This window comes from Calypte anna, chromosome 4A (assembly GCF_003957555.1).
Source record: "Calypte anna isolate BGI_N300 chromosome 4A, bCalAnn1_v1.p, whole genome shotgun sequence".
Lineage (NCBI taxonomy): Eukaryota > Metazoa > Chordata > Aves > Apodiformes > Trochilidae > Calypte > Calypte anna.
Genome location: NC_044248.1, coordinates 43,507,404 through 43,518,765, shown reverse-complemented (window position 1 = coordinate 43,518,765; position 11,362 = coordinate 43,507,404). Strand labels below are relative to the sequence as shown.

Genomic DNA, 11,362 nt, shown 5'->3' with positions numbered 1-11,362 from the left:
CAGCCACACGAGTTCCACCCTGCCCACGGCCGCCCTGCTGGCAGGGAAGCACCCAGGGGCTGTTCCCGCAGAGCCCTTGGCTCCAGGGCACCCGTGTCCCTCCTGGAGCCCAACCCCGCATCATCTCAGAGCCTGGCTCAGCACCACCTGAGGGAGGCTATGGAAACACGAGCCTCTTCACAGCAGCAGCATCCTTGTGGGAAGTGTTTCACTGCTGCAGGAGCAGCTCTGCAAGGCCTGCAGCTTCCTATCCCAACAGCACTTTTGCCTCACCCCAAAGGCCAGGTTTCCTTTCCCACAGCTGGCTGTGTGTTAAACATGTGCAGAGCTGGAGGAGCACAACTGAAGGTGTGACAGAGGCTGCTCTAACCTGCTCCTACTGAGGAAAAGTACAGCAAGGCAGAGAGGAGAAGGCTCCATCCTTGACCTCCACACATGTAGCTTGTCCCCTCTCCACTGCAAGGCTTGAGACCCATAGCAAGCTGGTGCTTTCAGGTTCAGAGCCCTGCAGACAGAAGTAAAGCCCACCCAGGACGGAACCACACCAGAAGAGGTTTGCTGTTTTGCAGGAAGAAAGTTTTAAGACTCTTCAAAGTTCCCAAGCTCCAAGCTAGTGGGGGAGGCTGCTTTAAGAGAAATCCAAAACTCCAGTTGATTTTCAACATCCATTGTTTGCTTCTTTCCTTCCCCATGACAGATCTCACCCATCAAGGAACACTGTCCTTCCACCCCACCCAGCCTGCTCAACACAACAACTGTTTCACTGCACTTATCCAGAAGGTCACTTTGCAGCACAAACCCCTCCTGCCATCCATCCATCCACCCACCAGCCTTTCCAGACAGCCACAGCACAGCTGGTGGGACTGTCAGAGCCACTGTGCTGGGAACAACCCTTCCAAGAGCTGGCCAGGCAAGACCAAGTATTTTCCAGTCACTGGACAAGAGACACTCAGTCTTGATATAACATTTATTGAATATTTCCACTCTAGTGGATGAAAAGTCTGTACAAAACCAAACATTTCCTTTACTTCAACCAATCTAAAACCAGTCAAACTCAACCAAAACCCACTGCAAATACAATAGCTTCTCTGAAGCCATGGTAACACTTAAATACGGTTAAGACTTCAATGCAGAAATTTGGTTTGTTAGGAAGCTCCAGACAGCTTCAACTTTCTCAAAGTTACAAAAAGGCAAAATCGTGTTTCACAGATACAGTCCACTGGAATCACCAACACTGGACAATTAAGTACTTCAAATCCTGAGATAACAAGAAGTCCTGGTATCCTTTAGACAGTTTTCTGTTGTCCTTTCTTTCCAATCAGAGACTTGTGGATATGTGGTATTACACCTAAGAAAGGACAACAATTAACACCACATTATTTCTCCTCAACTCCACTACAAACAGAACAACAGTATCAAGCAACCTCTAGGGTTGTTTTTTTTAAGAGTTCTTGCCCCCCAGCTCATCAGAGACAGCAAGGCATTTACATACCACCACCAGCAATTGTTGCCTTAATGAGAGAATCCAACTCTTCATCTCCTCTAATTGCCAGCTGCAAGTGGCGGGGAGTGATACGTTTCACCTTCAAGTCTTTGGAGGCATTTCCTGCCAGCTCAAGAACCTGAGAACAAGGTCATTTTTTGAATTGTGGCACAGATCAAGCAAGACCAACAGCTTTTGTGACACCACGACAACAACCAATGCTTCTGGCCAGGTTTCCTCCTTCTGAGCTCTGCCTTTCCAGTTTCCCTATCCCCAAGGATAAAACGTGCTTAGAGCAGATGCAAGACATTTGTGTAATGGCACATTTTTATTAAAAAACAAACACTTCACGTGTCTTTCCCCTAAGTCACAGCTACTTGACCTGCACAAGACACAGACCCAGAAGTCCCACGCACGTTTCTGTGTCTCCTGATGATGGACACACTTAAGGCTAGCTCAAAACAAGTGAAAAGCTCACTGTGCAGCCCAAACTGCCTCACTAAGCTCTGGCGATGATGCCATTTGAGTTTCCCAGCTTGCCTGCCCCCCTCACAGGAGAGCTTTACCTCAGCTGTCAAGTACTCCAGGATCGCAGCACTATAGACTGCAGCTGTGGCTCCCACACGCCCATGGCTGGTAGTCCTAGACTTCAGGTGCCTGTGGATGCGCCCAACAGGGAACTAGAAAATAACACAAGTGTCAAGAGGCTGGGACAACAGACAGAGAAAGCCACTACGTTAAGCCACGTGCTGGCAACAAAACCCCAGTGGCAGAAGCAGAACTAGTACCAGACTACATTTCAATACCAGAATAACCAGCTAAGGACACAGTACGCCGCATTTACAACTCCACAATTCTAACCACAAGCAGTGCCAACAGCCACTGGGGAATTCTCTCCCGTCCTGCACAGACACGCGAGACATGCAGAAATACTCATGCCAGACACAAACAGAGGTGGGACACAGACAGAACGCACGCAGCCCGTGCGGGTTTCACAGGGCACACCGCAGAGCTGCCCACTCCAGGCCCCATTCCCTGCTCACCTGCAGTCCGGCACGCTGCGAACGGGACACCGCTTTAGTCTTGGTCTTCCCAGAGTCCTTCCCAGCCTTCCCGCCAGCCTGGCAGAGAGCGCTTCAGAACCGGCACCCCCGGAGCCGCTTCCCCCTGCCCTGCCCTCCCCGCAGCCGCCATTCCCGCGCATGCGCTCCCCGCTCCCCCCTCCCCTCCCGCAGCCCCACGGGAGGGGCCCCGACGCGCGTGCGCAGTGCCCGCCACGCCAAGCGGCACGAGACGCTCCCCGCGCGCATGCGCACCCGCCGCTCTCCCCCCCCCCCAACCCTCAGGCCTCCTCCTCCTCCTCAGCCTCACGCCCGCAGCACCTCAGGCCCCGCCGTCACCCCCACGGCGCCGCGGCCGCACCCACGCAACACAGCGACTCCCTCCTCCCTCCCTCCCCACACACACACAATGTTTTGCCTTCCCGGTCCCCCCGAGAGCGCCTCACCATCGCGAACCGGGCCGCAGGGAGGGTCAGAGCCAAAGCACGTCCCGCACAGAGCGATCCCGCAGCGCCAGCACACACCTACCCCGACCCGCCGCGATTCAAACTGCGCCCGCTCCCGCCTTCCCCCGCCGCTTTATAACCGCCGAGCGCGCCTGCATCCGGGAACCCCGGCCTCGCCTCCAGCCAATGGCTGCGGGCGAAGGGCTCTCCGTCTCCCCTAGCGACAACCAATGGCGGGGAGGGGCGGGGCCCGTCTCGCGGTCCGCATCGCCGGGCTGGCCACGCCCCCCTTTAAAGGGCGGGGCGGCGCGGGGATGCCCCGGCAGAGCGGCGGGGGCGGGGGCACCGCGACCCGGGGCACCGAGTGAGGGGTGCGGGGCCTTGCGGGGACATGCGGGGAATGAGGGGCTCTGGGACGGGGCTTCGCTTCGTGTCCGCTGGGCGAGCTGCCCGTCCCGGAGCCGCCGCCCCCAGGCTGCTCTCCGCCGTTATTTGTGGGGAATAGAGGCGCAGTGTCCCGGTGGGGCTGCCCTGACCGCGGGATGCCGGGCGTGGGAATGGCATCACGGATCCCCGGTAGCTGTCTGACTCCTCTGAGAACTGAGTTCTGACTGAGCATTAATAAAATGGAATAAAACAGAGCGGCCGGGGGGAGCGGACACTTCATGCCCAACCTCAATCTCCCCTTTCTCTCCAAGTTTTAACCCATTTCCCTTGTCCTCTCCCTACCCCTCCGTGTCCAAAGCCCTCCCCAGCTCTCTTGTAGCCCCTTCAGATACTGGGAGGTTGCTCTGAGCTCACCTGGGAGCCTCCTCTTCTCCAGGCTGAACAACCCCAATCCCTCAGCCTGGCTTCCCAGGGAGCTGCTCAGCCCTCTGAGCATTTCAGTGGCTCCTCTGGACACCTTCCAGGAGCTCTGTGTCCTCCTGGTGTTGGGGACTCCAGAACTGGACACAGTAAAAAAACAAAAAATTAGTAAAGATTTAAAACTTTTTGGCTCTTCTGCTCCTCCAGCTGACCCCAAGCCCTGTGTCCCCTGCTTACAAAGGACCCTCCTTTGCCCCAGGCAACAAAACCTTCAGGAGCTGAGGTTTGTGCTACCTCTGTGGGGTGTGAGACCTCCTTCCATGTACCCCCCAAGAGGGAAGCACCAAATTACTGCAGGAATCTGGTGCCTTGTTTCTGTCTGCTGGCTCAGCCTGTTTGAAGCATTGGTGGTGTCCTTCAGCAAGCAAGAAGATAAGAGCGTTTGGATAATTTTTATTATTTTTTTTTAAGTTTGAAGACAAAGCTGAAGATTTTACAGAAGCCTACAGAAGGTTTTGTTCCTCTTGCTATTGTACGAATTATTTCTGTCCAAAGTGCCCACAGCAAGGATCCATTTCCCCTTTCCCTTGCAGGGAGGAGAAGCCAAATCACAGGCTATCAAACCCTCTGGGAACAGGGGAGACACAACAGAGGAGAACTGGAGATACAGGCAGGGGAAAAAAAGAATTCTTTTCCTCCCTGGTTTCTCTCCACAGAAGCATTAGACATGAGAAGAGCTCCTAGCAGATGGAGCTAATCCCTGGCACAGATGTTCCCTGCTTCCCACGGGAGCTTCCCCATGGCTCAGGCTCCGTGCTCCCAGCTGCTTGGGGCTGCCAGGCTGATGCTGAAGGTTAAGGTAACACCAGGGCTGTATTTTCCAGACAGATCAGGCTAGGCAAATGTCAGCTAGAGGAGATGTAGGTACCTTCCTTCAGATGCCCCTCTGCTAGCTAACGAGCCTCTCTGACCTGACCAGCACCATCTGAATTCCCCTCTCCCAATATTTAAAGAGAGGAATGAAAAATAACTTGGGTACACCTGGAAAAACCCCAGAGCAGCCTCAGAGCCAGCTGTGAGCACAAACAGCCTCGATCCCAAAGATGCAAAGGGAGCACTCACACCTCCATCTCCCTGATGGAACCAGTAGCAAGGCCACCACCCCACGGGTCTCACCCAGTCTGTATAATGTCACCATCTCCCTAGGGAGAGGGGACATGAGCTTCAAGAGCACAGCAAGCTTAGGGGATTAAGTTTAGAGTGGACAGCTGAGACAGCTCAGGTTTTAATGTACAGTTTTTAACAGGCCTAAGTGTGACCTCACCACCCCTTGGGTGAGTAATTTAGTTATTAATGTGTTGGGGTTTTTTTGGGTTGGGTTGGGGTTTTTTTGTGTGTGTGTGGCTTGGTTTTTTTTTTTTTCTTTTTCTTTTTTCCCCCCCACATCCATAACCACCACTTATATCCCTTCAGACTCTCCCGTTGTGCTGAGATCCATCACATCACAGCCTGTATTTGCCCCTGGGTCCCCTCTCCTAGCAGAGGACACTTCCCTGCTGCCCTTTTGCAGGACCTCTATCAAACACCAGGGTCCTGCTCAGATGATTCGTCCTGGTGGCTGCTTTATTTATTTTTTTTTCTCTTCAGGAGGATCACGGCCTCTCTGGTCCCATTGCTGTGTTCCTGCACAGTGATTAATGGATGCAGCTGTCTGGTTTAGCAGATACATTTATTAACCTGGTGTCTGGAAGCAGCCTCACACATCTCTGTAAGGGATCTGTGGGTAACACTGGCATCCTGATTTCAGAGAGACCTGGGCTGCTCTGCTGGCTCTGGGGTGCTCACTGCACACCCTGGGATCAGCTGTTAATGGTGGGACAATCTCGGAAGAGATCTTTTGTCTTGGTCTTGTTTAGCCAGCTGTGAAAGGAAGCTCTAGCTCTTTGAGCAAAATGAAATGAGTCTCAGAGATGGAAAGCTTTACCCTCATCCTCCCCCAGTGCCCTGATTCTCCCTCTTGCCCAGACCAGATCCATCCAGCACAGTGACTGAAGTGACATTTGTGCAATGGGTTGTCTTGTACTCTAAAGCCACGTGCAAGCACCCACCCCTGCCACCTGCAGCCTGGGGAACTCTGAGCATGGATGGAGGGATGGATGGAGGGCTGGATGGATGGATGGAGGGCTGGATGGAGGGCTGGGTGGAGGGCTAGATGGATGGATGGAGGGCTGGATGAATGGAGGGATGGAGGGAGGGATGGATGGATGGGTGGAGGGAGGGCTGGCTGGATGGATGGAGGGATGGATGGATGAATGGAGGGCTGGATGGATGGAGGGCTGGGTGCTCCCCTCTGACACCTGTGCGCAGGGAACACCATCAGTAAGGAGGGTTATACCCATTTATTTTCCTAAGAAAGCAATCTTTGGGGGATTCTTGCTGCTTCTTGTTTACTCTACCACCACTCCTGGAGTAAGCCTGGGTTGTAAGCACTGTGTGCACCTGAGGTGGTGAAGTCAACAGGAAGATTTATATTGGTTTGAAAGATGTGAGCTGGCAGTGTGCTATCAGTGTGGATCATTTTGGCTTATTCCTTCAATAACAGGTATTGTGTAGTTCTCCTACAGATATTGTGTGGTTCTTCCAAGAAGTGTGTGCTCCTTCAGCCTGCTGACTAAAAGGTTTAAGTTAACTTGGAGCAAAGAACATCAAACATTAAACAACTGAGAAAGAATGAACACCAATCTCACTGAGATTTTATCTTTTTCAAAAAATTATTTGTCCATTCTAGAAATAGCAGCTAAAAAAAAAAATCCCCAAACAACAAACCCAAAGCCCAACTCCTAAGTAGGTATGGGAACTTCAACCACTTTCTTGCCCTTTGCTGCAGTGAAGGTCCTTCTGCTCTGGACTCATTTTAGACATTTCCAAGTTACTTTACATGTCTTAATGCAGAAGTTTGCACTTGGAAGCCACTGATGCTCCAGTCTGGCTATTGATTTCCAATGAAATCTGACAGACTCTGAAAATGATCCACGCTTTGACCAGAGCCATTCAGATCAATCTCTTCAGCTGTAACAGGGCTGTGGCTCAGCAAATGCATTGGACCCAATGGTGGCAGCATAACATAAGGAATAAAACTGAAAAAAGCATGGAGGGGTTTCTGTTCAGTGAGGTTTTTAGGCTGAGTCATGACTAGCAAAAAGGTGGCCTTGTTCTTTGTGAGGGGGGGAGAGCTGCCTTTAAAAGCAAAGCACAGCACTTGTCTCGCTGTAAAACTGGGAAGAAAAACATCTTATTTGTTACTGTCAGGCACCCAGACAAGGTCAGCACTTGGCACAGGATGGACCTTTTCTTACAGCCATCCAGGCAGGATTCTCTGCCATGGCTTCAGGTAACATGCAGCCAGGATCTTGTGTTAGGGAGATGTTTTCTTCCAGAGGTGAAGGCAAACCAGAATTTAATGTCTGAAAGCCACTGGGTGGAGTTACTGCAGATGATTAGAGGCGTAATTAGACACCTATAAAATGACTGCCTTGAAACTCTTTTATAGCTTAAAAAAAAGAAATAAAAATCCTATCCTTTAGAACCTTCTGGAAGTCCTGTGTGTTCTGCTGACTTCCTGAATCCTGACTGCACCTTTTCTAATTTTCTGACCTGCAGCTGGGCCCGTGTGTCCTTGCACTAACCCAAAACCCAACACATCAGAGCTCACGTGCCTGGGGGGGCTGTGCAGTTGAGATAACAAGATCCTGACCATCTGCAGCAGTGGGCAGCAGCAGCAGCAGCATTGCTTCTGAAGAGCTCTCCTTCTCATGTGAAAAGAAGAAGAAAAAAAGAAAAAAAAAAATAAAATCAAGTTTGTTAAGTACAGTGATTTACCATCAGGGGCCTGCAACATCTGGCACATCTCTGGAGGAAGAGGAATACCCAGCAGAGAGTTAAACAGCAAAGGTTTTAATGAGTTTGGGCTGGAGCATCTCCTTTTCTAGGATGCTTCCTGGGGACGTGTATCCATCCCTCTTATCTTACTGCAGCAGCTGGGCTACTGCTCCCATAAATCAGGAGGCAAGGTGATGTGAGAGGCTGCAGGGAGGGCAGCAGCAGTGCTGGGCACAGACAGAGAGCAGGGCAGGCTGGGCTGAGGCACCCAGAGCTGCTGCAGGAGGCAGGGATGAGGGACCCCAAACCTGCAGCCTGGCGGAGAAGGGAAGGAAGGGGCAGTGCTGGGACCTGCCCAGAAAATCCTTCTGCAGCCCGTGGGAGCCTCCATCCTCCTGGCCTGGCGTGGAGCAAGTGGGAGGTAAGCATGGGGATGGGTTAGGGGCAGGAGTGGTGGCACTGGGGGGCTGCTGTGTGACACCCTGGACCCTGCAGCTGGCTGGGCATGGCAGGCAGTGATGCCACCAGCTTCTCCCAGACACCAGAGTCCCCTTTCAGTCCTTTCCTGAGGCTTCAGGCAGCCTTGCAGGGAACATAAAAGAGGAGTCAAAGCTGTGAGGATCTTGCAGCCCCCCAAATCTGTCCCCAGAAAAAGAACCAATGCTGCCTCTTGCAGCATCCTGCACCTGATCTGCTGCAGCCACCTGGGACATTCCCTCCCATATCCCATATCCCATCCCCAGCAGCAGGGATGATGAAACAGCACAGTGACAGCAGGAGGCAGTGCACAGGCACTGTGCAAACCCAGCTGCTTACTGCCCAGCCTTTCCTCTTCCTCAGAAACCCTGCCCTTGCCTTCACCATGGATCTGCTCTCACCTTTGCCTGAGCTGAGCTCTTACCACCACCTGTGTCTCCAGCAAGGAACACTTCTCACTAAGCTTCTAGTCCTGTTTTCTTTTTGGTTTTGTTTTTTCCAGGGTTATCATTTCCTCCTCTTTAAATGCAAACCAAACCTTCCAGCAGTCACTGGCTCAATCTGTGACTTGCATTTCCTCTTGGACTTGCCATTGGCTTTCAGGGGTTTACTTACCCACCAGTGTACTCATCATTTACTTACTCCCAGGCTCTGCAGTCCCTGTTGCATTACAGGAGAGCTGTGTTTGCCAAAGCATCTGGGAATGGGCTGTGAAAACCTTGTGGAATGAGTGGGCTGGATGGATGGTGGGAGGTGTGGATGCCTCCTCAAACAGAACAGCCACATTTCCCCCCTTCCTAAACTCATCTGCCAGGAAACCAAACACATCACCACTGCTTACCAATTTTATCTGCTTAGCCTAATTAGCCATCTAGCTTCATTAATCCTCAGCATGTGCTAATTCCAGTTAGGGATGGGTGTGAAGGAGGAGCTGGGTCCCCATCAGGAGGTGACAAGCTCCTGGCAGGCTGCTGCCTCCAGCAGTTCCTGGAGCTGGTTGTGGTGTGGGAGTGCAGGAGCAGCAGGGCAGCGTCCATCCCACACCTCTGCTTTTGTCCCTAAGGACTCCTGGGAAATTGGGTGGGCAGGAGGGGCTCCTACAGCCTTTTCCTAACCCTGCTCTCCTCTGCCCAGCCTGGGATCTCAAACCCCTCCAAGCCATGGTTGCTCAAGTTGCCAGCTCCTCTGTCTGGAAGTTTATTAACTTATAGTAACTATAATCACTAATATAACTAATAACTAACTTAAAATAATAACTTATTATACTGGTTATTACCAGTGTTAACTGGGAGTTAATAACCAGCTCACTGAACAAACTCAATCCCATTTGGCATCAAAAAGCAAACAGCCCAGTTCTGGTCTCTCACCTTATTTTCCCCTGCTGGTGCAGTACCTCAGGCTTTCCACTGATTTGTAGCTCAGATACAAGAAGTTTCAGCCCTGAAGTCCCTCTTCTGCCAGGTGTGTGTGTTGGTGACATGTCCCCACTGCAATGTTGGGTGAAAAGGCTTCTAAGCCAGGGAGGTCCAGGAAAGAAGCAGGAGCAGTGATGGGTGAAGGACCTGGCTGCTTGGGAATGAAGCTCCTGGCAAACCTTGATGAATTGCTTGCTAAAGCATGATGCCACCTCATGGCTTTTTTTATTTTATTTTCTTCAAGAGGACCACTAGGGAATGAAGTGATTGGAGTTTCCTTTGCTGTAGCAGAGCTAAAAGGAGATACTAACTCAGGAGCTGATCCACTCCTTCCTGCAGTCACTGGTGCCTTTCCTGCCAGCTCCAGTGGGTGCTGGAACCTGCTCTCCATCAAAGCTGAGGCTGTGTGAGCCCTTCCTCACATCTCTCTGCAGGGAATACCACTGGAAGGCTTTAGAGCTGGGATGAAATACTTGCTGTAGCTGGTCCTAAGCTGCTTTTCCTCCTTGCTCCACGACTGCTTCTCTCTTGCACAGCTGGCAGCAGTGATCACCACAGCCCTCCTGCTGCTCTACATCTTCCTCTGCTGTGAGGACTTCCACTTCCACGTGGCTCATCTGTATGCTCGTCTGGGCTACCCCAGTGCCCAGCACCTCCTGGGACAGAGGTATCTGCAAGGTAAGGTTTCCCCAAGCCATGGCTAACCTCCTGCCAGAGCAGGGAAGGGCATCAGCCTGAAGCAAGAACACACCTCTGGGCTATGGGGTACACTGGAGTTTGGACACTGAGGTTTTAGATCCTTAAAAAACTATATTTCATATAGCTTTTTTTTAAACATTATATATATTTATATAATAAGTATTTTTATAAATTATATTTTATAATTTTATATGTTTTTATGTGACTTTGCTACCTCGTCTCACACCCAGGAGCCGGAGTGGAAAAAAACGAGGCCATGGCCATGCACTGGTTCAGGTGAGGTACCAGAAAACCCTCAACTCCTGCTCTGGGAAGTGGTCCTGCCAGAAAACCCCCAACTCCTGCCCTGGGACATGGTCCTGCCAGCAAAACCCCAACTCCTGGGAAATGATCCTCTCCTGGGGCCAGGCTCCCAGTGCTCAGCCCATGGGAGGGAGGTGCAGAGGGCAGCAGGGAGGGACCAGGAGCTCCCAGCTCCTTGCTTGGTTGCTTCACTCTGCTTTCCCCACCTGCTATTGCTGTGTTGTTTGGTTTGGGTTTTAAATCAGTGGGAAGCAAATAAATATCCTGGCAGCCAGAGTGTGGGGGGATGCTGGTGCTGCTGGACAGCCTTTTGGGGTGGCTTCCTCTGTGTCTTCTCAAGGCATGGAACAGTACCCAGCAGCAGGATTTCTAGGGCTGAAATACCTCTGCCTGTGACAGCAGGGCTGTGATCCAAGAAGGCATCTTTAAGGACATCTGGACACAGGGAAATCCTGAAGCTCTGGCACCTTTTTGAATCAGGATGTTTCCCAAACCAGGGCCTGGAAATTCTAAAGGGGTCACCTTCCAGGAAAGGAATTCCTACATCCCTTTTGCTGCTTCAATTCCCCCTTTATAAAGCATTTGAACTCGGGTTTGCTTCTTTTGTGCTTTCTTACCACCCTCTTTTCTCCTCTCTCCCCCTGCAGGCAGGCTGCAGGGCAGGGCCATCCTCACTCCTCCTTCAACCTGGCACTGGGGGCACTCAGAAACATGAGCCTGGCACTTGAAGAAGGGTAACTTCACCTCTCCTTCTTCCTTCCCATTACAGCTGCACCATTCTCAGATCCTGGC

The 11,362-nt window shown here is 51.7% G+C and overlaps 1 protein-coding gene across 1 annotated transcript; it reads right to left on the bottom strand.

Moving 5' to 3' along the window:
- Positions 1-949: 949 nt before the first annotated feature.
- Positions 950-3,137, bottom strand: LOC103536258 (histone H2A.Z). Its single transcript, XM_030450046.1, has 5 exons — positions 2,991-3,137; positions 2,527-2,604; positions 2,050-2,163; positions 1,493-1,622; positions 950-1,348 (listed from the first exon to the last, which is right to left on the bottom strand). Exons 1-5 carry the CDS (start codon positions 2,991-2,993, stop codon positions 1,287-1,289), a joined length of 387 nt encoding a protein of 128 aa, XP_030305906.1. The 5' UTR covers positions 2,994-3,137; the 3' UTR covers positions 950-1,286.
- Between the last annotated feature and the right edge of the window lie 8,225 nt (positions 3,138-11,362).

Bases quoted from the DNA above. Each gene is read 5' to 3' on its own strand.
- LOC103536258 (XM_030450046.1), bottom strand. The intron at 2,164-2,526 runs GTGAGCAGGGAA...GTTATTTTCTAG, and splicing joins CGCAGCGTGCCGGACTGCAG to TTCCCTGTTGGGCGCATCCA. The intron at 1,623-2,049 runs GTAAAGCTCTCC...CCTTGTTCTCAG, and splicing joins TGGAGTACTTGACAGCTGAG to GTTCTTGAGCTGGCAGGAAA.